The sequence below is a fragment of the Streptopelia decaocto genome (assembly GCF_964273445.1).
Source record: "Streptopelia decaocto genome assembly, chromosome: 2".
Lineage (NCBI taxonomy): Eukaryota > Metazoa > Chordata > Aves > Columbiformes > Columbidae > Streptopelia > Streptopelia decaocto.
In genome coordinates, this window is record NC_138655.1 from 14,833,694 (window position 1) to 14,859,684 (window position 25,991).

The 25,991-nt window shown below is 40.3% G+C and overlaps 1 protein-coding gene across 1 annotated transcript in view; it reads left to right on the forward strand.

The window, feature by feature from the left end:
• The window catches only part of ENPP2 (ectonucleotide pyrophosphatase/phosphodiesterase 2), a gene marked incomplete at its 5' end in the record, with an annotated part of 55,187 nt that extends 30,697 nt beyond the window's left edge, over window positions 1-24,490 (forward strand). The window contains 14 exon segments of the mRNA XM_082046026.1: window positions 3,330-3,441; window positions 4,934-5,059; window positions 7,378-7,409; window positions 8,212-8,339; window positions 10,410-10,497; window positions 10,640-10,727; window positions 11,401-11,573; window positions 11,859-11,910; window positions 13,106-13,242; window positions 13,729-13,864; window positions 15,069-15,146; window positions 17,829-17,961; window positions 18,580-18,736; window positions 23,878-24,490. Of these exon segments, the coding sequence (XP_081902152.1) occupies window positions 3,330-3,441; window positions 4,934-5,059; window positions 7,378-7,409; window positions 8,212-8,339; window positions 10,410-10,497; window positions 10,640-10,727; window positions 11,401-11,573; window positions 11,859-11,910; window positions 13,106-13,242; window positions 13,729-13,864; window positions 15,069-15,146; window positions 17,829-17,961; window positions 18,580-18,736; window positions 23,878-24,048 (1,611 nt within the window). The 3' untranslated portion in view covers window positions 24,049-24,490.
• Between the last annotated feature and the right edge of the window lie 1,501 nt (window positions 24,491-25,991).

Genomic DNA, 25,991 nt, shown 5'->3' on the forward strand with positions numbered 1-25,991 from the left:
CACTACCAGTGTTTCTAACCCTTCTGAGCTATTACAAATTCTGCAATATGTTGTAACCTGCTTAAGTCCCCAGTTCACGGAAGCCTGGTGATGATTTGAGATTCTGTGTCTAGATGTCGTGGTTGTGGAGAAGTCCTGAAAATGTGACTCAAAATCTAAAAAGGAAAGAACTTTTAAAAAATTGTTTAAAAAAAAAAAATATATATATATAAATATATCTTAAAGCCAGTTTGTGACTTTGGAGGGTAGAGGATTCTCAATTACATGATTTCTGGATGCTGTATTTGCCATACAAGTGGTACATAATCTGTTTTCACAAGAAAAAAGATCAAATAGAAATTGCTTTGCTAGGCAAAGGTGCAAGTGGAGGAAAAGTATATTCCTTAGTGTACTGGCTTTCTCCATCTGGCACTAACAGCCTAGAAGGGGCTGTAGGCCACTTCAGTATTATATTAATTTCAGATATTTAACTAAGTAATTCAAAAAGTCTTAAAATAAACAAGCTAAATATTTATCCTTTAGGCTTTAAACAAAAGCCTTAACACTCCACTGTATCCTACAAGAGGCTCTAATCACTCATCTCAATAGTTTTTTTTGTGGGGGGTCTTTTTTGACTTGTTGCATGATTCAACTAAAATCAGCTATTTTGAGACCAGTTCTTTAAAGGCATGGCAGACAGGAACACATTAAAAATTATCAGGTATAAGAAAACCAGAATTTTTCAGACAACTTTTAGCACAGATACACCTGAGAGGAGAACTGATAATGGCCATGGATGATATTGCCATTACTCATTAATTTGCCATTCCGAGTTGTACCCCTCTGGCATGAAGTATAGCAGATAGCTTGACACATTCCTACCAATGTGAGCATATGCAACTCTTGCTTTTTTCCCTTTCTTCTTCTGGATAAAAAGGTCATCTAAAATGCGTCCCTAAAGGACTCTTTCTGATAAGTCAACAGTGAAAATTTATCACTATTATTTCAGAAAAAAAATCCTACTATTACACAATAGTTCCCATCTTATCTGCAAGTTAATCTTCTGGTGCTGTTTGAGAGCAATCAAATATAGTAGAGGCTGGATCCTACCAGTTGAGAAAAAAAAACAAGGATAGAGTGAAATTCTTTCTTCCTTCCAATCAAGCTTCTTCTATGGGAAAACTCAAGCAAATTCAGTTGTGGTCTGTATGTCTCAGATGCTATACCCAATGCTTTCACAACAGTACTAGCTCCTTCTTGTAGCACCATCTTAGAGATCCATAGATCTTGAAAGATAAAATGTTTCTCTACAGCCTTCCAAAGTCTTGACATCAATATATTAGGTGTAGAAAGAGTGGAAGAGTTTTATTTGTTTATCAATAACTCTGCATCTGGGAAAGAACATGGGCTGCAAGAGTAGCACATCCACATGAAGAATCCTTGCCAAAATGTGCCACCTACAACCAGCCTTAGGCTGCAAAGACCATTTTGGGAAAAATGTGAGCATCTTATAGCATGATGAAAGATTGCTGAATTTAAAAACTGAAGAGGGACAGAATGCAATGGGATGAATAAATATTGGTGAGGGCCTTTCTGAGAGTGACTATGAACACAGTCAAGCAGTAAAAACTGCAAAGTTGGAGGTTTGGGGTTTTTTTTGTGGTTTTCTGTGGGAGTTTCTTGTTTCTTTTAAGAACAGGATTTTTCATTTATATTGACTTTCTTACATTCTTAGAAATGTCTCTGCAGGTTTACAGATTAAATTGGTGAAGAGGGTAGCTAAACAACATTACCATCACTTGAATTCCTTGAAATGTCTGGAAGTATTGTTGCTTTATTTCTTTTTATTATTATTTTTTTTTTAAAGAATCCTCAAGCTTGCCGACAAAAGTAAATATTAATGGGAAACCCATCTGGATTTGCAACTTCCTTGAATAAGCTTTGGATTCTGAGTAAAAACTATATTTCCTTATATGATTGATAATCTACAAATAGAGTTTCATAAAAATAGAATTCCTAATCATTGAAGAAATTCTTTGTATTTGAGAGTGGAAGAACGATGAAACAGACAATTTTCATTTTTTTCTAAACTCAAAATGTTTCAAAGTTTTAACTAAACTGACTACTTAGGATTTCCTGAATTAAAATATTTCAAAATTCTACCCTTTGCCTGAACCACTTCCGTATGTTGCAGAAACTGTTCCTCCTGTTCCCCACTGTGATTCCACCTCCCATGAACCACTTCTCCATGTATTTATAGTGCCACAGGGGAGATGATATTTCTTGTCTCATCTTAAAACCTATCTGATTTGTTTAACATCCATCGCTTAATGACTTAGGTAGAGGGAGAATTTCTGAGCCATCTCATTCTGGGTCAAGCTAACGTGGTGTTTATTTTTTCTTCTCAGAAAATTCTGCCAAAATCTAGTGTTTTTCTCATCCAAAATTTGTTAGCATTCTGTCTGTCACTAGGAGGACGTTTTGTTGCAGATACTTGGACCCGCCAAATCAAACAGACAAGTGAGGAGAAGCTGGCATATAGTGACAAGAAATGTTTTCTTCTCAAAACCAAAACAAAATCAGAGTCCTCTGCCTAAAATCTGACTTTAAAAAGTTTCCCTTCTCTGTGCCATCTGGTAAAAAGAAATCTTTTATTTTCTTATAGCTGAAAACGCAATCCTGTGAACATGTCTTGGTGTTTTCTGTTTTGTTTCTTGACGAAAAGGAAACTTAAATGAAGGAGTCACAGTGCTGCATCCATGTCTGATGGGGCCTTCTGACAGTTTTGCCAAAACTGTCATCTGGGATGTTGGAAACTCTTGGCTTTGAAGCTGAAGAACGTTCCCTCTGAGCCCCGTGTGCTACTCCAGCGACTTGCATGCTGTCATCCTCCTGTCAGGTGTCCTTCGAAGAAAATTTCATTAAGTGACTTCGCATACAAATGCCAAGTCCTAAGCTTCATTTCATGTTCACATAAAATAGCCTTTTTAAAATATACATCTAAATGTGTGGATAAGAAACAAACTGAACCCCAAAGTCACATGCATTTTTCTAATATCTATTCTTAGTTTTACCAAATGTACACATGTCCATGGGAGGCCTAGGATCAGCCATAAAGATCTCGTGCTTTCTTGTGTCAACATCTCAGCAAGGTTTTCTCATGACGCAATCACAGTGTGGATCTAGGAAAGGAAATGCTACAATAATTGCAGGTGTAACAGCTCAGCCAAGGCTTTGCCTCTTGACCTGGATGGCCTGTCAGAGTTTTGCCAGAGCACCTCCCTTTGTAGAAGAAAGGGGAATATTGCAATGACAGAATTAACTTCTTTCCTTTCTGCATTTTTATACAGATGATGGTGAATCCCCTGAGGGAGATTGACAAGACAGTCGGACAGCTAATGGATGGACTGAAACAGTTGAAACTGCATCGATGTGTCAATGTCATATTTGTTGGTGATCATGGTAAAATAAACAATATTCTTTATCAGTATATAAATGCTTGAGCAATGTTGCTGTACATATAATAGGTGGCTTAAATGAAAGTTCCATTTAAGATATTTTTGCGCTGATTTTTTTCTGGTAGTTTAAATCCCCTCAACCAGCCAGTTTGTGGAGACTGGCCACTCAGTTCACCTGTTAATTGTCATTGGAGGACACTTCTCTTTTATAACAGTGATCCGGGTATTTACTGGCAGTGCTAACCTTTACTCATGCTTCTTTTGGTGCTTTCACAGACAATTTTACAAACAGCTTAACATTATAGTAATGTATGCAGTTTCTAAATTTCTTCAGTTCGTTAATAATGATGAAATAAGTGCTTGAGTGTGACAAAACATACTTGGCAAAACTATTTTATAGTGAAGCTCTCATTGCATGTATCGGAAGGCTATAATGTGTATAGAGTAACCTTTTTGGCAGTTTTTATGGAAGGAAAGGATTTAGTAGCACTGTTTTCCTTTTCATGAGGACAGGAGTAGGACTTGAGAGACATTTCCATGGCGGTTAGTGGGTCAAGTTATCCTACTACAAGAAAGAGTGGAATACCTGTAAGGGACGGTGTCCAGCTTGGATGGAAAATGTCATCAAAATAATGGAGGAAGGAGGAAAGTGGTAAAAAGATATTTCAGGGTCGGATGGAGAGTCACCCAAAAGCAGAGATATTATTTGACGGGTCTCATTCTTTTGGACATCAGGAGTAACTTTACAGTAGAAGAAACAGTAAATACTAGCAACGTCGAAAAGAAAAAGGAAGTTTTATTAAAGAAAAGCTGACCATGCTTGAGATAAATCTGTTTTTTTGCAAAACTTTTAAATGATGCTACCAAAGGTCCTGTTTTGTTTAGATCATTGGTTATGAAAGTCTCACAAGGACTGCTACATAAGCAATAAAATGGCATATGCCTCCTTTCTGGCTGTGGGGCGAGAAGGGTAAGGGACAGGAAGGATTTCCAGGGGAGGCAGTTTGGTGCAGAGAACCGCCTGTGACTGGCAATACATTCCTCCCCACCACAAACAGCTGTAGGAGAGAATTGTTTATCTGTGGCTGCCTTAGAACAGACCACCAACAGACAATACCTTTTGTATGTGACTTCTCTTAAAATCCTTTGTTTAAAAAAAAAAATAAAAAATCCCAAATTAGTACATTAAACTAGAAACAGACTTAGATTTTTCCATGAGCTTAGTTTACAGTTGTGTCAGTGCACACATGGTATATATGGTGACTGTTTCTATGTCGTTGAGACTGGTATTTCTCTTGTGTAGGCAAGTACTAAAATCATCCCTGGTTTGGCTCCTGCCGGTGACTGATGATGGAATTAGATGACTGGAAAGAACAAAAATAATATTAGTCATTCAAAATAAAAGAATACATAGGCTGATTGGGGTTGCTTTCTGTGCTGTTTTGGAAAACATGTTTATTTTCCAGCTGGATTAATTTTGCATTTTCTTTCCACAGGGATGGAAGACACTACGTGTGAAAGAACTGAATTTTTAAGCAACTATCTGACTAATGTGGAAGATATCATTTTGCTACCGGGATCTTTAGGCCGAATTCGCCCTAGGTCTAGCAATAACCTAAAATGTAAGTTAATTTAATTGTACCCCTTATGTCCTGAGAAATAGACTTCATCCCTTTCTTGGGCTGGTGTTGTCCAAAGGGTGTAAATTCACAGTGTATTGGTGGGACATTGAGAGGGAAGCCCAGTGAAGACCACCCACTTGCCCCCTTCCCAGTCTGTAGTTCACAGACCCCGCAGTGGTAGAGCTGTGTCAAGTGAAGGGGGGACATGTTCTGGGTTAAACCCATCCTTTTACGGCAAGGAATGGGATCTCTTGAAGCCAGTTTCACATGCTAGTTAACATGTCATTATGAGTTTATTCATGCACTTGTCCCCTCTGTCATCAAAAATGGGACTTGGGAGATCTCAGCACTGCATGGATTGGATATCTGGTACATTTTCTGAGCTAATGGAAAAAAATGAATGGTTAATCTTGAATTCAGTAGCTTCTTCATACTTTTGGCACAGATAAGAAGCAGCGTGGGTTGATAAACAGCAACAGGCTGGGGATGTTGAAGGATATAAGGGAGATTTAGAGCATGGATTCAGGGCCAACGTTGACAGTAGAACTTGCTGCTCTTTTGTACCATGCTGTTAGAAATTCACCCTGATGTGGTGTTTGGTATTAGCTGATCTTTGATGAGATGACTCAGGGCTCAAGTAAGAGTCCTCTGGTGGAGCTGACTCTGTGATTTAAAGTATTTCAGACCCAGCTGCCCCTGCTACCCTCTGCTGAAGACTGTTGCCTCCAGGGCAGTAGTACCAGGACGGGCTTGTGCCAGTGCTGTGGTTGCTCTGGTTCAGCATACTCAGGCAAACCTGGCTTTGCCAGCAGTTTAAGCTAACATGCAAACTGTGAAACTTATAATCTAACCATGTTTTTTGCAACATATGCTGCAGGGTGACAACATTTGGTAGAGAGGAAGATCAGATAGTTGGGACAGCCAGCTGACCCCTCATAACACTTTAGATATACTTTGGCTGAGGGCAGATTTCACAAAAAATTGTTCTTCAAAGATTTTCAGAGTAGTAGCAGAAATTGTAAGAATGTGCTAAAACTTTCTTAGATACTGATTTACGTATGCATTTGTTTTGTTACAAGCTATTTTACCTGGGTATTTATGCTCTAGGAATATGGGACGAGTGTGTAAAGTCTGTTGAAAATAGTGTTGTACATTGATAAAACTCATTAGTCTGGCATAAAGACTGAATTCTTACACTTCACAGTCTACTGAAAACTTGTGTTTCAGTTCTGAGAAGTTTGTTTTTTGTTTTGTTTTGTTTTTAAATATTTCAATCCTTGAATTCCCAAATTGCTGAGAAAACCCAGTTTTCTTTGGAGGATGAATGGCAATATCTTCCAAAAAGACCAGCTACTCTGACTGACCTCTGAGTCATGCTATTGCTGTTGCCACAATATCATTGCCTTCTTTTGGCCTCTGTCCACAGCTGCCTACTTTGAATGTTGGCAATTCCTTATAGATCAGCAGTTTGAACACAGAACGAAGAAACATATTCCTTAGTTTTAAAACTGGAATTTGCCCCCTTAAATGGCAAATTACCAACTTTTTTTACTCCTCCTCCATTTTCCTATCGATAACACTGCCTTTAGGCCTGCAGACACACCTTCGCAATGGATAAGCCTGTAGCTTGTGTTTTGAGATTCACTAGAGCTCATTTCAAGCTCAGCCAGATTGTGCCTTAAGCAGCCAAATCAATAATAGTTAAGCAAGAGATTTTCACAAATGTTTGTTTCTCTTTTTTTTTTTCTTTTTTTCCACCATTCTGGAAGAAGATGGAGTTAGCGTGGACCATTGCTGCTTTTGGGTTTTCTACATCTTATATGTCCCTTTAATAGTGCAAAGGCATATCCAGAATACTTTACTGTGGCTTGTCACTTACTCTGTGAAATGTTAAAAGACTCAAAAAATGCTACATATTTACCTTACTCTGCTTCTAAGGAAGTGTACGTTGGCATTCAAATGTGCTTTCCAAGTTATTCAAGGAAAAGCTTTGTGTTTGAGGATGACTTTGATTTTAAAGGAAAGCTGTCACAGGACTGGAAATTATATGTTTTCAGAAAATAGGATAAATATTAAGCTAAGCTCCAAGTCATAAAAACATGAGCAACATTACCTAAGCAACTAAAATATCACTAAGTATGCACACTTAAACTTTAGTTCACATTCAGGATATTTTATCTGATATATACGGTATAATTTTAGTAAAGATCCAGCCAAGTTTTAGGAAAATGCTGCTGTAAAACTACATTATTACTGTGTTTCTCTGCAAATTGTTCATCTTTTATATTTTTGTCTTTTTTTTTTTCTTTGCTTAACAGATGACCCTAAAGTGATTGTTGCCAACCTTACAGTAAGTATTTAGGACTAGGAGGTATCTCTGTCTGTACTTTACTGCTTACTTCGCATCTTTATTTAGGGCATTATTGAGCATTCTCTTCTCACTCTTCAGGCAGGAAAACCAACCATTAACATGAATAAAGAGTGTTAAATGGTGCCCTTCATGAGTACAGATTAATGTTTGTCATAAATCCCACTGTTTGCTGTTGTAGTAGCTTTTATAACTTTTTTGGGCAGTGCAAAGCCAGAATCTTCCTCACCGTCGTGACTCCCTGAATTGAGTCTATTTATTCGTTCCTTCAGAAATGGAAAGTAATCTTTTAGGGTAAATATTTTACTAGCATTTTGAAGACACTGAAAAACTTCATTTGATAGGTTTCAACTATAACCTTGCTTTTAAAGGAAAAAAATGTTTGAAATAAAAGCTGATTAAAAAAAATATATAGAAATTTCTAACCAGATGGCTTTAAATATATCTGCAGTGTTTTGAGCATTCAGCTTTCCTCTGAAACTTAAACTTTGGTCCAGTATAGAATAAAACGCATCTGTGAGCTAAGTAAGTGTGATGTTTTGCATGATGCTTTCAAAAGACTGTCATGAGAATGAAGCTCTCCAAATATATCTTTGAATGACTCCCCAGGCCCTGCTTTTACGCAAATACTGCAAAGAAAGGGCTGGCCCATGTACTCTAGATGTACACTTTGTCTTCAAGACATCATCAGTAATGACCATAACAGCTTGATTTCTGTAATTCACGGTTTATGCGTGTCTCAGCTAACTGACAGCAGTGTCGTTTGTAACCATTTATTTTTCAGTGTAGAAAGCCAGACCAGCACTTCAAGCCCTACTTGAAACAGCACCTGCCTAAACGCTTGCACTATGCTTACAACCGAAGAATTGAGGACGTCCATTTACTGGTGGATCGCAAATGGCATGTCGCAAGGTAATCTCTTGCTTTTGCTTCCATCCTGATTTTTCAGCCTTTTTTTGTTGTTGTTTTTTCTGAGGAAACAAGACACCTGGGATTGCCCCGTCTGTCAGCATCCTGCTCCTGTACCCTGTGAGCAAAAGGAGTTTTGAACTCCTGGTGAAGTTCAATCACTTTTAGTGCAGGGGCATGTGATTCCAAACACAAAATTGTTTGGGAAAAACAGAAGCTGAACAGGGGGTAGAAAACCAGACTGGTTTCTTCAAGCAGTTGTGTGGGTTTTCATTGATTAGCTCAAGTACAGGAGCTGATAAGCTTTTTTAATGACGTGCAAGCATATTCCAACCAGGAAGCAGGGAGTATGAGAGGGAGGGGAAGGCACATGTGACCAGGGGATGTTAGGGAACAAGAGGCTGCGTGGATGACAAGGGTGAATGGAAAGAAAATAGAGATATTCGCAGAGTGGGTGAACGCCTGAGAACATGTAGAAGGGTATGACAGGGTGGACATCAAAGTGCCAGCAGAATATTGTGTTGCAAAGGAAATCCACAGAAAAACAGGATGCTTTGGCTCAGAGAAAACCCTGTTTTGCATTGTTCTTCCTCATACACCTCTGAATTTTCAGTAATAAAATATGGGTAATATTTAATATTCTTAGCTAAAAATTGAGCAAGGAAAAACAAGTTGACACAGAAATGTATAGAGTGAACAGGAGATGTGTAACCTTTTTTTATGAGTTGTGCATCCCTTTCTGGTTTAACACATATTCTTTTTCTTGCTTGGGTCTTCCAACACACGTTGTGTATTACAGTATGAGAATGGCTGGGTCTTCATGCATAAAGCTGACTCTGGTTCTTGGAAGATGACACAGCTTTTGGCTCATGGTAGTCTGTTATGAGCTTTAAATTATAGTATGCTTTTTTTGCCCATACAGCTGCCAGGCAAACACACAGTGTGTTGTAAGTGCTTTTTAACATCTGTGCTTATCTTTCTGTGAATTATGCAAGGATCGCTCTGCTGAAGCAGTGAAAGAGAAACCCCAGTTGCTTTCTTGCATAACTCTACAAGCTGGCTGGCTGGTTGCCTCGTACAGTTTCTGTGGCTTGGGTTTTCAAAGAATCATACTCTGAGTTTTAAGGCCTATAAAAGTTTTAGTTTTAAGCATTTTACTGGAACTGATGGGATGGCCCAAGTTGATTTACACTTAGTAATTTCTTGTTAATTACATCAGACTTTCTTTGGCTTATTTGTTCATTTTCTGAAATCTCATTCACCAATAATACATTTGGTAACGTAATTCATTGTATATTCACAGCCAGGAAAATGGTAGTTACAGAACTGATTGCTGTAACTCTAGTAATTTGCAAGGCTAGAATCAAACTTTGGCTGAACATCATTTTATTGCAGATGAAGAAATTGACTTGTAGGATAATCTGGTCCATTACATGTATTGCCTGCACATGGCCCTCATAAAACTGTAAAATGTACTCTGGAACAAGCTGGTACTATGACACGATACTTATTTTTCCACATATTTTCTAAAAGAAAATACTCAGTAACAAGCTGATAATTAGCATTCCTATGATACAGCATGTATTTTCTCAGCTATTTGTCTTCATTGCAATCTTTATCTTTTCCCTCCAGCTTTGTTTCTGCTCCCTGTTTTTTTGTTTGTTTATTGGGTGGAAGGCAAACAGGTGAAAGCATTTTGCAGCATTGTAATATCACAAAAGTGCTTTCTTAGAACCCTCTTTTGGCCTTTTGAGGATTGGAATAGAGTGATCCAAAATATCTCCAGTCTGTAGAAGATGTGATATGAGAAAGTCCAAGAAAATAAGTAAATAGATGTTAAAGTTGTTATCAATGAGTAAGAGTTGGCTCTTAAGATTGCACCCTCTTATAGTAAGAAGAGAGGGAGAAACCCTGGGGTTGTTGGATGAGCCTCCTGTCCCCACTACTGCTAATCAAGAGAGATGAGCAATGCACTGTTTTGTGACCTTATCCCTCCTACCTCCAAAGTACGTTGCCCGGTCAGCCACCATATCTACAGCTTTGAGGAAATATTCCAATATTTTTTCAATTTAGGAAAGCTGTGGATGTCTACAAGAAACCAACAGGAAAATGTTTCTTCCATGGAGACCATGGCTATGACAACAAGATAAACAGCATGCAGGTATAAGCAATGCAGTAACCTTTGTGGGAGGGTCATTGAAGGCAGAAGAAATTGGAAGTCTCTAAAATGTCAATATTCACTGAAAAAAACCTTCTACTTATTAATGCTTTTCTTTGTATTCTTGTCTCTCTTATTTTTTAAGACTGTCTTTATAGGTTATGGCCCTACGTTCAAATACAAGACCAAAGTACCTCCTTTTGAAAATATTGAACTTTACAACGTCATGTGTGGTAAGCTCTCTGCCTGAGGAGTTGTAAGAGAAACACTCTGTTTTAGCTAGCCGGGTTTTGTTCGGGTACCCATGAGCTTATAACCTGACTTCCAGCATCCTTTCTCCAGTCCCCCCTTCCCAAGCCCTTGCCTTTTAGCCAGGAGGGCTGAAGGCACTTCTCAGGTGCCTCGGCTTGTTCTCCTCCAGCAGCTGACCAGTAAAGGCCATTACCACAGTTTTGCTGTGAGTGCCTTGGCAGAGACCAAATTGCACCACAACAGTGTCGTGTCCACACCTCCTTAGTTTAGGAAGGAAGTTTCTGTTCAGAGGCTGCTTCTGTACCTATGTGTCTCATGGAGCATCTGTAAAGCAGGTGATTAATAACACTCTGGTGTAAGGTCAAGACATTGACTGTAAGATTGCACTGGAAGCTGCAGAAATAGTTATAAAAACCCTGTTTTCTTGTGCCTTGATGCAAATTAACCTTTTTGTCATAAAGACCACCATACTATTCCGGCAGCATGTGCAATTTTATGATTTGGACAAAACATTAGTATTTTTATGACATTGAAAGTGTTCATTAACATATTGTCAATGTAAACAGTATTGCAAGTGAATGTCTTAGGTGATTGGAGATGCTACTGAATATATGTTTACCATCTAATCATCGTTTGTCTTTGGTGGTTCCATAGATCTGCTTGGATTGAAGCCTGCTCCTAATAATGGCACCCATGGAAGTTTAAATCACCTGCTGAGAGCCAATATTTATAAACCAACTGTGCCAGATGAAGTTGCTAAACCACTCTATCCTGTTGCTCTACCTTCTGCATCTGATTTTGATATAGGATGTACATGTGATGATAAGGTAGGTGTTTAGGGTCTGCTGATGCTTCCACGATTAGCAATAGTTGCCTAGTAAAGTTGTAGGATTTTTGCCTATTTTGAGAGGACTTGATCTCTTAGAATTCCCCAGATCCTTCCTGTGAAGTGTTTGTGCCCTTTTGGAACAATTATGTTTTCTTGTAAAACAGGAAACAAAAAAAATTGTGGTTGTTTTATAGTGCTAGTTTTGCTTTGCTACATGCCTAGTAAAACAAGATGTCAGAATGTTCCAGTGATTCTAATCTTGTTCCTTTTTTCTGTTCTTGAGAAGAACAAGTTGGATGAACTTAACAAGCGCTTTCATGTCAAAGGAACAGAAGGTAAGAGTCTGGTGCCTCAGTTAATAAAAGCTATTTTTGTTTTGTTTTGCAAGTTACTGCTGCTGTATTTTATGACAGGCTCTAGCACCCATTCTTGGATCTTCCTGCCTTTAGTTGGTAATTCTCTTCTCCCTCATGCTACATCATACATATTTAGTTGAAGTTATTCATGTGCAGGAGAAAAAGATGACTTAAGCTTCACTTGAATAAAGCAAGTTTATCATCTTTGTGCTTAAACAAGGCTTTTCCGACTTTTCTTTATTGTGTCCTACAAAAATATCCTCTATTTGGACTCAAACACCAGTAAAACATGCCCTTTTCTTTCAGGTTACATGCCTATCTGTGAGCAGTGTTAGGCCACTTTCCGTATTTCTATGTTTTGATTTCCAAAAGCGAGCCAAACCTGTCTGCCAAATGGTTATCAAAATCAATGAACCGGGCAGCACAATGCAAGATTAGACAGGAAATATATTTTTCCTCTATTCTTTCAATGATGTTTTTGCCTTTTTTATAAACAAGCCTGTTAGAGGTATCTAAGGACATTTAACCATAACATATCACCAAGACAGAAGAAAAGCAAGTATTGCAGAGTTGGGGGTGTCTTTTTGTAGCCAAATTTAGGAAAAGGGTTTGTTTGTATGTTTGTTTTCTTTGATATTACTGACAGAAAATAGCACATCAGTCTTCAGAACATCGTCTGTATCGGAAAAGCGGAAAAAACATACTCTTTTAGTGAGTGAGCACTTTTGCCTCCCTTTTGAGAGGGACTTTACAAAAAAGCATAGGGAGGAGAGAAAGGCTGGAGAAGAGTGGCAGGAGTGATGGGATAGGTGCTGATTTAAAGCAACAATAAAAGTGCTTATTACCACATGTATGACTGAAATGTGCACACAGAGATGGAGTGGAGTCCCCTTTGGCTGGAGAAACATCCTGTCTCCATGCTATAAACCCAATGAGCTTTCAAGTGCAGAAGGGACTTTTAGCCTCCAAGTGGGTTGTGAGCTTGGAAGGTGGATCCCAAGCAAAACTACTGAAAATTACTGAAACTATTGCTGCTCTCTCTGTTACGAGATTCCCTTAGCAGTTACTCAGGGTCAGTATCTCATTAAGGATCACTGTAGTATCAGCATGTATTACTTTATCATCTTTAAAGTTTTCAGTAGTCAATGTAAATGTAATTTCTTCTGATCTGTAGAGAAACATCTTCTATATGGGCGCCCCGCAGTACTGTACCGCACGAAATACAACATCTTGCATCACCATGACTTTGAAAGTGGCTACAGCGAAACATTCCTGATGCCTCTCTGGACGTCCTACACTGTTTCCAAACAGGTCAGTGCAGTCTTTGCTCTTGAAAAAATGCTTAAGAAATCCTGGGCAAATCTGTTCATTACCTCTTTTCTTAAAGCCCTAAAGTTCCCCTTCCTCAAGCAGATTTTTCCAACCAGAAATCATGTCAAGTGCCATTGTAAAAAATGCCAAAATCCTTCTTTTTCCTTCAGGAGGGAAGAATTTTAAGGAAGAAGGATTGTATATTTCTTTTCCTGTTTTCATTTGCTTTTTAGTTTTTGCATGATGGGAGTTTATTTTATTATGATGGAGTAGTCAGTTACTTCATTTTAATTGTTTTGCTTGATGACGTCAGCTACCTGAAGGAGGGGATCTGCAGCAGATACAGGAACAGAATTTGATTGTACAGCTAGGTGGTTTATTTTACTCCATACAAGGCCTTCCATGTAATCCATTGACTGTATGAAATAATTTTCTTTTAGCCATAAATGCTGAAATTACTTCTCATTTCTGTCCATGTTAATGCAGGCAGAAGTCTCAGGTGTCCCAGAGCATCTGGCCAGCTGTGTGAGGCCCGACCTCCGCATCTCTCCAGGGAACAGTCAGAGCTGCGCAGCCTACAGAGGCGACAAACAGCTCTCCTACGGCTTCCTTTTCCCTCCTCGTAAGTTCAGATAGCTTTTTAATACCTAGAGGTTTTGTAGGGGTTTTTTTGTTGTTGTTAGGGAAAATGCTAGGTACGAAACCCTCCCCTCACCAGATATAAACAGACTAAGGCTTTTTTTGCAATAGTTGGGAAAGAATATAGGTAGGAACGATTTAATTTCCCCCCACTGTGGAGTGATTTCTTCCTCCATGATGTCTTCTCCTCAGAGGGGCTGCTCCTGCACCAGTGTCACATGTGGGGCTCAAGGGGGTGGATACACTATTCTTGCTGAGGACCAAGGGCCCAATGCCACAAGTTCCCATCACATCTTTGGTCCCTCTGCTCCACAAGAGATGCTCCAAACCAGTGCCTTGCTTCATGCATCGAAACAATGAAGTGTCCCAGTTCAGTTAATAAGAGTAAAGGTGAAAAATGAATTGCAGAGAGCCGAAGTCCAAGCTAGAAGACAATCTTCCGAAACTGGCCCTTTCAAGTCAGTGTATAGATACCGGCTTATGTGAACTGGGAATCTAGTCAGAGTTTTACATTTTGAATTCAACCAGCAGTAGGATCAACATATATTTAATTTAAAAATCAAAATGAGACTCTTGCATACTGTAAAAATTCCTGCCATCCTACAGAAATAGTGTTAGTATTAACAGAAAATCCGTGTGAATGAGCGTCCTGCATTGTCTTGGTGCAGTTACACTGGTTCAGTCTTGGAGCAATGATCTTCTGGGATTAGTAAATGTTTAAGGGACACAACTGTCTCACAGTTGTGAACTTCATTGCTCTGCCTTCCTCACTCAGTGACTGAAATATTTTATAGGCGACTTGTGATATGGAATTTCTGGTGCAGAGGCTTGCTAGAAGATAATCCCGCACTCCTCTCCCTGCAAATTGTTTGGCTCTTTTGTAAAAGCTTGCAGGGCAGCTCTCTGACTTTTGAGACTGCAAAAATTGATGAGCTATAAAAATATTTTGAACTGGTTGATAGTTGAAGCAAAGATAAATTCCTCACTTTCCATGCTCAGCCGTCACATTAAAGACTAATTTTATGCATATAATGTGCACTTCTCAATATAGCATTCAGATTGCTGTTTAGATTACAGTATTCCCTTCGGACAGCATTCTCTCTGAAGCCATTTTTCAAAACATTTTTATAGTATTTGAATTTCTGATATTTCACCTTATTAACACTTTTCTTTTTTATTGCTTTCAGAATTAAGTTCCTCTGCAGAAGCAAAATACGATGCTTTTCTAATAACAAATATCATTCCAATGTATCCTGCTTTCAAAAGTAAGTGCCCTTTCAATGGCTTTACTTGTCTTTCCCAACATATGTGTGTTGTGGTTTGGTGTTGGTTTTGTTTGTTTGTTTGTTTGTTTTTAATATGTACGTTGGACTATGGAATGAATTAATGGGAGAAGTTTGCAATGTAAAGTTCAGTTACCTGTAGCCAGCAGATAATACATGTGGACACCAGTTCTAGGTACGGGCAAGCAAAATACCACAAGAAAGGCTCAAGTTTTTAGAAAGGTTTATGTTCCTTGGTGCCTGGCTAAGGTAAGAGCACAGACATGCTGTAGTTCAGAAGTTTTGCTTCATGCCACAGTAATGCAGTTTGTACAAGACCATTCAGGTTTTCTTGTCTGTAGCCCAAGCTGGTGCAAAATATACTTGGGCAACATGGTTTTACTTCTCAATAAACCACCTGGGAGCGTGTACAAGCCTGGGAGTGTGCACTTAGCATGTTGTTGCAGCTCAGGAATGAGTGATTATTTTTTATTTTTCTATCCATGCCCTTAGAGAGAGACCAAACGTATTTATTAGCTATAAAGAAAAAGGAAGAGGAAACCAATTTATAGAAAATGAGGAATGACTTAAACCTAGCTGAAGATTTCAATGCTGCAGGGATATAGCATTAACATTTCTTTTGTCTGCACATCTCTTTTTCTCTCTAGTTTTGCCAAGAGGTAGGAAAACCATCAGACTATTCTGGTGGCAATTTTGCCTTGGCAAGGATCGAGAAGACTTGGAAGAATCTCAAGAGCCTGTTCTTGTGAGATTTCCAATTCAGATTTTAGGCCAGAGAGGTTTGGATAAACATCAAAGCCTATGGGAGGCTTTTTCTTTTTAACCAGAAAAGAGTGTTTTTAACTGAAAAACCTCTTGAGTAGGAACAAGTGGTGATGTTTGCTGGAAATTTGAGCAAAGACACTTAACTGATTACAGACTGCAAAATTATTGGGGATTTCCCACTCTCAAATCACTTCATAAAAATGCTCTTCATGCTAATGTTAGTCTAAGCAAATTAGCTGAGATGCTAATCATAGAAGAACAACCCAGCAGCAGCAACTCATTTTGCCTGGTGGCCTTCCTCTTCTTCACAAGCAGATGAAGGATTCCCTGAGAACAAATGTTGGAACTAATATCATTCCTAGGGAATTATGAACCACTGTTTGTGTGCAGGCTGCAATGCTGAGAGCTGATTATAAGCTCATTATACAAAGTTTTTGCCACAACAGGGAAAATCTGAGGTGGCAGTTTTATGCTATGCTGGCTTTGGTGACAGTGCTGGCTGCACAGGTCCCCTCCTCTGCTTTGTTTAACTAATTCACTATCCCATCCCCCAGGCAATCATTCGGCATCCATCTTTCCTACAGTGGGTCTGGCTTATGCAGCTCCTGCTTTGCTGGAGCTGCAGGATGATGCCCCTGGGCTGCCCCACCTTGCACTGGCAGTGAGAACTGGAGTGGGGAACTCATTCATCTGGAAAACTCGGGGGGGGGAAACAAGAAAAACACAAACAAACAAAAAAATCCAAACCCACTTTCCTTGTTGGGCAGTTTTTATTGTTAAGGCTGATGCACTGGAGGAGCAAGCAGCTGGAAGAGTGATACTTATGGCCAAGTGGTTACCGCAGCTGAGGTTCTTGTTTGACCATTACTTGTGGGGCAGGGAGTTCATGTGGCACTGAGCAGCCTTAGGACAAGGAGTTCTGAGGAACTAGCTGAGGCTGGTGTGTTGCCCTCAGTGTCAGAAAACCACGGACTTGACTGCCTGAGCTAGGCAGACAAAAGTTAACCTTTTACAAGGCTGAGATGTTTTGATTACACACACTTCTGTTAGTGTTAAAATAAAAACAAAACAAAAACATAAACCCAAACAACCACTCCCCCCCCCAGAAAAAAGAAAAAAAAAAACAAACCAAAAAACCAAAAAAAACCCACAGCATAAAAAAACCCAAAACAAACAAACAAACCCCACCAACCACACCCCACCCCCTAAAACCAGATAGAGAACACTGTAGCTGGAGGTAGCAGTGTATTCCCCATCTCTGCAAGCATCTTGTTAAGGCTGAATAGGGCATGTGGAAGAAAGTGTGTGTGTCATGCTCTTCCCAAAAGCTGCTGTGATGAGATGCCATTCCATAATCTGGTTATCCTTGACAGCACCTAATTTAAAACTCAGACATTTAATGAGAATTTAACTGGAAGAATATGACCTTTGTATTTCCCTTTCTTTTAAAATGTTTGGGTTTTGCTTTTAATCATGGTGGTGTTTCCTTTATAGAATTAAAAAAACAAAACCAAACCCCCAGCACCACCACAGCAGCATTCCCTGTAACTAGATAAGAAAGACAAAGGAAGTGTTTACAGGGACATCAAAAGCATGTGAATAGCTGTTTCTACTGCTTGGTGAGGGAACAGCAGGCTCTCTGTGCAATGTCTATGGCAATGCCAGCCTGGGAGTGGTACCATGCATTTCCTTTATCACTGCTTGGGGGGAAAAAATCAACTGTCTGAATAGGCTTTATTGACTAAACTGAATGAAGCTGCAGTAAATCTGTAATGCTTAGTCTTCAGTTTCCCCTGCCGTCGTGTGAATGATGTCCACTGGATTTTTATTTTAATGGGAAAAAAAATGTATAATCTTGACATGTTTTGACTTAGCCTATTTTTTTTTTCTTCCCTACAGAGGTATGGAACTATTTCCAGAGGGTTTTGGTGAAGAGATATGCCACCGAACGAAATGGAGTCAATGTTATAAGCGGGCCAATCTTTGACTATGACTATGATGGTTTACATGACACACCCGACAAAATAAAACAGTAAGTGTTTGTCTTTAAATTGGTTTGCTGTTGCTCCTCTTGATGGCGGCTTTATCTTAATTAATTGCCTGCATAATATTCAGTTTCTGGGAGGAGATACAATTTTCTCTTTCTAAAATTGTTGTTCATCAAGACTGAACGCCCCTGTAGGTAGGACAGTGGTAAAAAAATAAGAAAAGAGCAATTCAGCAGGTTACTGTTCACCTTGACTTTGGAAGTAAATATTCATTCATCCTTGAGATCAAGCTGAATCATGTTCCAAATAAATTATTTTCTCTAAAATTCTCTGGAACTTAGAAGCTGACAACTGAATATCAGAGCAAACCACAGCAGTGCTATTGAGTTAGGTACTCAAGTCTTTCATTAATTCAGTAATGCATTCTCTCTGTGTCTCTGAACTGAAGAAGCCTTTCAGCACTGGTGTGTGGTATTGCTATAGCACAATATCAAAACATGAGCTAATTGAATGCTCATTTGCAGAGTGTGTTTAGCAATCAAACACATCTCAACAACATACGTGTGTCCTCACACGTAGGGGAGGAAACACCATGCTGTTTGTGAAACCTTCTTCTGGACAGGCTTATTCTTTGTGGATAAACGCTTGCTTTATTCCCCCAGGTTTGTGGAAGGCAGTGCCATCCCCGTTCCTACTCATTACTATGCCATCATAACCAGCTGCTTAGATTTCACTCAGCCAGCCGACAAGTGTGATGGACCACTCTCTGTTCTCTCATACATCCTTCCCCACCGGCCTGACAATGACGAGAGCTGCAATGTAAGTTCTGCTGCACTACTCTGGCCCTGTGGTAAATATATCCTTGAGGCATGTGAAACCCCATTGCTATTAGATGCTAGTGCTCTCTGATGTCTTCAATGAAAGCACAGAGTATTGACTCTAGAAAGTACCGTGTTCAACTCATTTGACAAAAGCACTCCTCCATGATATCAGAGAAAATATGGAAGTAATGGAAGTATTCCTGCACTTAAAATTGTCCGGGAGAACTGACATACAGTAGGCTGGCAGTAAACAACCTGTAGGCTTCTGTGTTTTGGCAGACCCTGTCAGTGTAACCTCAGAGCAGATTGGGGGGAGGTTGTCTGTGTAGATGCATTGTGCTGGCAGCCAGCCTGATGTTTTTATTGAGGACTGTTTCCATATGCAGGTACAATATCATCTGTCTGTTATGGCAATCTTAGTGCATCAGACAGCACATCCAACCCACACAGTATTAAAACTATATGCTAAAACCTGCTGAGGGTAGAGTGCCAGCTCTTGCTGTTTCCAGCATGTCTTGATCCAAGGGAAAAGTTTGGATTCTTACTAACAGAGATGACCAGACGTCCTCCTGGTTCCTTTCCTATCTTCTTTCAGGATGCAAGATCCTATAGCATAAGAATCTTGGTGAAGTACAAAAGCTTTGGTCTGGTCAGCACTGCAGAAAGTAACAGGCACACTCGTCAGCTGATGGTGCGGCAGGAGAGCAGTTGGGTCCCCCCGGCGCTCTGCAGGGACAGCAGTCCCCAGGCAGCTCTGCTGAGACTTGTCCTTCCGCCTGAACTTGTTCTCCCATTACACAGCTGTGCAGATTCCTGCACACAGACGCTTCACTATAGGCTGCCAGGAGACTGTTTCCTGAATGAACGCATTAATATTATGAATTTTGTATTGGCACAAAAAGTTAAGACTCCTGTTCCAGCTACAGGCAGAAATAGTCATTCCAGCTCTGCACACAATTCACCTGGAACACCGTCTCTTTCTCATTCATCAAACGTCGCCTGCTTTTAGGTCCCACTTTTTAAAACCATGTTTTGGAGCAGTATCTGTCTCTCTTAAGCAGGTCTGGCTTCACCCTGTTTAGGCACAGATGTCTTCCACCAGAGGTCTTGGAAAGTCCTATCTATATTTCATCGTGGTTTTCCTCTGGACTGCGTTCCTCTGAATCAAGGTCCAGCTGGTGATCTGGAAGTTACTAATCTGGCAGTTATTAGTGCCTCTGTCCTTGTATCGCTGCCCATATGTAATTTTATAACAAAGTCAATTTTATTCCTCCCTATATTGTGTATCACGGTCCTCTTGAACAGCTGAAATCTTTCTTACAAGCTACTTAGAATAACGGCCTCTTTTACTCTTTGATTTCTTATATTCCAACATAGGCTTCTTTCCTCTGTAGGTCATGCTAGTTATGCTGTGTTTATTTACAGTTCTGGGATGAACTTCAGTGCTACGACAAGGTCATCAGCAGATACTGGTCTGTGGTTTTTACATAGCAGAGAACCTCTCCAAAAATATTTAAATGTACCTCTTGAATGAAAATACAGTTAGGTAAAATTTTGCCATTCAAATGCATCGTCGGTCTTACTTTTGCACATGGTGTTCCGTCATATCGATTCAAAGAACTGGTTGTGTAAAACCTCACGTACTTCATGGATAAAATGCATGGGATAATATAAGAATTTTTCCTTAACCTCTCCACAGTTTTCTTTTAAGATCTGTAGAAACATAAACTTTTCCCCTCACTCTGCTCTTGTTGCACACTCTTCCTCTCTCTTCACATGGCTGTTGGAGAACACCACTGCTCTTCTCATTTGAATATGTTCCATTTCCAAACTCTGTTTATTCATGGTGAGGTTATATCCATTTATTCTTGTGTCAACATTTTTCTACGGCTTAAATAGTCCTTCACTGGGCTTCTTTGGGATTTACCCTAGTGATGATTTATGATGATTCTCAAGGCATATACTTCTCTCTATTCATGGGAGACCCAGGATTTTTTGCATTTCTTGTAAAAGAGGGTGAGCATTTTAGTGGCCTTTGTATGCATCTGTTCTGGTCTGGAACATGAGTGAGACAAAGTACTTCAGCTGAGATCTCAAAATAAAAATGGTTTTCTTTCCACTGAACACAACTCCACTGATACTATGTAGGATTTGCTTTTTCCACAGCTGGGTTATAATGGTGGTTCACAATCATGCATAACCAGTACACCCAGGTCCTTATCATCTATCTGCTGTTTCACCTAGAGGAGCTCCCAGCTTAGCAGACATTTTTGCCATCAATGTGAATAACCCAGTTTCATACTATATCAGGGACTCCCCCATCTGCATCCTCTAATACGCTATTCCGGTCTTCCTCTATGTTCACAGGAGCTCCCAAGCATGTATAAAGACATTACACAAAATCCTTTCCAAGACCAAAGCTGCGGGAACCCTGTTAGAAACTTCCTCCAGATCATTATTTTCCCTTTCAGCAAAACCTTTAAATTTCTCTCTTATTAAGTGAGTTCCTCACCCACTTGTTTATACTCTGATCATGTTCAGCTTTCCAGCTAGTAATTTGATATCCAGAGAGATTCTTGTACATAATACATCGAGAGTGTCCAGAAGAGGGGTATGAAGTTAGTGAAGGGTTTGGAGAGGAAGGAGCAGCTAAGGTCACTTGATTTGTTCAACCTGGAGAAGAGGAGACTGAGGGGAGACCTCATTGTGGTTAAAGCTTCCTCACAAGAGGAGGAGGAGGGGCAGGCACCAAACTCTTCTCTCTAGTGACAAACGACAGAACCCGAGGGAATGTCAGGAAGATGTGCCAGCGGAGGTTTAGACTGGACATTAGGAAAAAGTTCTTCACCCAGAGGGTGCTGGAGCACTGGAACAGGCTCCCCAGGGAAGTGTCACGGCCCCAAGCCTGACAGTGTTCAAGAAGAGACTGGACAACACCCTCAGACACATGGTGTGAACTGTGGGGTTGTCATATGCAGGGACAGCAGCTGGACTTGATGATCCTTGTGGGTCCCTTCCGACTAAGGACTGAGGACATTCTATAATATGTGGTATCTTTTCCAGTGGTTTTTAGGTTAGCCTTCTAACTGATTGTCTGTTTCTATTTATCTGCATGTTTTCTGTTGTTTTTTCCTTCTACTACTCACTGTACTATTGAGGTGAGACTAACCATCACAGATAGATAAAAGATCATTTTAAATGTATACACTTCATTTGTCATGCTGCAGTAATATAATAACGTGGTAGCTGATCACTGTGTTTAAAATCCTTGCTGCTGGACCTGAGATTTCAAGGACCAGTTATGGAATGGAAAAACTAAAACCTAGATCAGTTGATTGATTTTCTGGGGTCATGCAAATGCTGTCTTGCTGGACTTGGTTTAAAAACAACCTCACAGTCCTGTGATATATTCATATTGCAGACCTTTCGCACGCTCTTAGGAGTCCTCCTTATAACAAAAAACTGAGCTTTGCAGCAACAAGACTTCCCTCTGACGTCTATAAAATACAGATTTCCTGCTCGGAATGAAGACTTGAAGACAAAACAAATGTCACAGTGGTTGCATGTGCAGTAACAACCCTGCTGAGGCCTATTTGCAGAGTAGCAGCCTGATCACCAGGCTTAAGTCTGAGCTGGAGGCTTCCAACAGCTGCAGCTTTCCTGGAGCATGGCATGATCCCTTCTCTTCCCTCTTAATTGGTATCTTTCTTTTTGTGTTCCACGATCCCTTCTCTTCCCTCTTAATTGGCATCTTTCTTTTTGTGTTCCACGATCCCTTCTCTTCCCTCTTAATTGGCATCTTTCTTTTTGTGTTCCACGATCCCTTCTCTTCCCTCTTAATTGGCATCTTTCTTTTTGTGTTCCAGACCTAGTTTTGGACCTCAGGTTGCTAGTGACCTGGAGAGGAAACATGGTTTGGAGCTGAAAAGCTTCAAAACAGACAATCGCTGACTGGGTCATGGACCTTTGCTGTAGAGCAGCCAGCTGTGACCTAGCTGGTACTTGATGTCCTCTCTGTGCAAAAGATCACGCTCACCCACCTGGCCCTTGTGGGGTGACCCAGAGCCTGGTCTATGGCATATCTACTGCGCTGGGTAGGCTCTGGCATTGCTGAAGCTTAGTCTTGAAGGGTGAGGGATCTCTTTGCAGAAGGACCTGGCCGAGACAGTCAGAAAGGGGCTCATTTTCAGGAGCAAGATCAGAAATAGAGTTTTATCAGTCAGATTTCCAAGATACATGGGATCCAAATGTCTGTAGGCACAACCTTGCTTTCCTAACTTGCTTTCCTGACAGTGGCGTAGATGTACCAGCCTGAGAGGCCAAAAGTCCTGTTTACTCTGTCCTTTTCCCACATCCGCTCCCTGCCGTGCCGACCCAGGGTTGGCCGCAGTGCTCATGGGACGTGTCACTGGGCTGGTTAATGCACTCAAACAGCCAGGAACGGCAGCGTTTTGCAGGGCTGATTTTCTGATGTGTCAGTGAGTTACAAGGCACACAGCAGCAACCACTCTGGCAGCATCACTTTCTTTTTTTCCCTAATTGGGAAGTGCTTAGTGAAAGTCTTTTTTCTGTCAGTGAAGAGCATGTATATTCTGATAATAGGATTTTACAGGTACCAACATAAATCATAGTTCCAACTGTGTAATGAACCATAATGGTCTCCTGACAGTAAAGTGGAAAGATTAAAATAAAGTTGTGTTAAATAAGGTGCTCGTCAGATGAGAAAAACATGCAGGTTCAAAGCTACACAGGCTAGAGTTTTGGCTTTCATAATACACAGCTGATTAATATGGAGCTCTTTCTGTGAGATAAAAAAGTATGTAGCGACCAATGTATCTTCTAAAAGCATATGGCTGTTCTTTGAAACACCTGCAACGTAGGGCCATCTTTTCCCAGACAACTATGGTCATCTTCTCAACCCCATCCTAAAGTGGGTCACAAAATAAAACTGTGGGAATCATCTTGCATGTTAAGTTTAAAATCCATTTTTGTGGAACTTGTTTACCTTAGTCGTTCTTGAATAGGGCACAGAGATTGTCCAAATGGACCCAATCTTTAGAAAAGTTGCATTTGCTTTCAGAGCTGACTTTTGACGTGACATGTTATGAAACTTGGTTGGTTTTTTTTTTCACATTTCAGAGCTTGGAGGATGAATCAAAGTGGGTTGAAGATCTTCTTAAGATGCACACTGCGCGTGTGCGCGACATCGAACAGCTCACAAGCTTGGACTTCTTCCGAAAGACCAGTCGCAGCTACACAGAAATCCTCTCCCTAAAGACATACCTTCATACATTCGAAAGTGAAATTTAGCTTTCTAACTTTACTCAGTGCATCCTTTTATTCAACCGGTGTATATTTTTATATTGTTTTTATATTTATTAATTTGAAACCAGGACATTAAAAATATTAGTATTTTAATCCTGTATCAAATCTTAAATATTAAACCCTTGTGTCATTTGTTTTGTTTCTCTAATGTTTAATATAGGTATGTTGCTTGGTTTATTTAGTAGCGCTTGTAATACTGCAGCTTGAGTCCTTACTCCAAGCTTTTAAGTGGTGCTGCAGGATTTGGTACATGCATCAAGGAAATATTAATTTCCCATGCTCCTTTACCACACTTGTAGTCCTGTACTGTGTATCAAAATACTGAACATGTAAAATTACATTCATTTACTGTTAACTATGTGACAGACATATTTAAACTCTATAGACAAATAGCATCTTAAATATAATAAACCACACGTTCAGTTTTTTTAATGTGTTTTGGTTTCCTTTCGCAGGGACATTCAGAGGGCCTTGCAGGCAGCTGAGTGCTGCCAGATCTCTCTTATTCACTGGGCAGAGCCCTTTTCAAGGGCTGAGGTTTGCTGGTAAGAGGACCACTGGTGCCCAGGTGCCCTGCCCTGGTACCCAGCAGTGACACCATCAAACAGACACCCAGAGTAGTCATTATGGGTTAAGCTTTGCCACAGGGGCAGACCTGGGAGGGGAGGTTGGCTGGTATCATAAGCTACCAGCAGTACCGCAAGACTTTGGCTTTGAGCCAAGGGAAGGATGTGAGGTGATAACATCTGCTGTCACCAGTCAGGCTGTGTCACATGCCTTCTCTGGCACTGCTGCCCTGGGCTGGTTCCTGGGAATCCCTGTTCCATCATCTTTTGCTTTGAGGGAAGCTGAGGCAAGGCAGATGTTGATGGAGGTGACATTGCTAAACCCCCAGCAGTGGGCTTTTACCAGGGAGGAGAAAATCTGATTTTCATCATCTTGTTCTGATAGCCAGAATTTGCAGAGTTTTTGCCTAATCTGAGGCTGAGTCCAAAGCTTAATCATATAATCATTTTGGTTGGAAGAGACCCTTAAGATAATTGAGTCCAACCATAACCTAATTCTAGAACTAAACCATGTCCCTAAGAACCTCATCTATGTGTCTTTCAAACACCTCCAGGGATGGTGACTCCATCACTTCATTGGGCAGCCTGTTCCAGTGCCTGACAACTCTTTCTGTGAAGAAATTTTTCCTAAAATTCAATCTAAATCTCCCCAGTGCAACTTGAGGCCATTTCTTCTCATCGAATTGCTTGTTACTTAGGAGAAGAGACCAATACACTCCATGCTACAACCTCCTTTCAGGTAGTTGTAGACAGTGATAAGGTCTCCCCTCAGCCTCCTTTTCTCCAGGCTGAACAGCCCCAGTTCCCTTAACTGGTCCTCATAAGATTTGTGCTCCAGACCCCTCACCAGCTTCATTGCCCTAAATGCCAGCCCTCATTCTTAACGGAAGCCCCTTGGCCTGATTGTACATATAGAACTTCTGGCACTGTAAATCCCATACAGTGCACATGATTTACGACCATCTCTTACCTGGTCAAGTGGGTCGGGTCTCTGTTGGCTACTTCTGTGCGATCACAGTTTCATAATCCTGGTAAGCCCCTACAAGTGACACTGATGGCACAGCCCAAAGCCAATGGAAGAGACACTGTTGTATACTGGTGTCTAGATAATGGCCTGATTTGGCTTGGACAGCTTTTATAGAAGGCATATCGTATGGAGCATTACTGCTAGTGTAGTTAGGTGATGTAAAAGATAAACTATTGTCCAAGGCTGAACCTACTAGTGGCACTATTACAAAGCCGTTGTTTGAGGTGACAGATTTCCCTCTGTCTATCGAAGTGGTTTGTGTCTATTTTCTCTTAGAGGTTTGCAAATGCTGGAGGGAAGTGGGAAGGGCTGCAAAACGTCTTCTCAGCCATGTA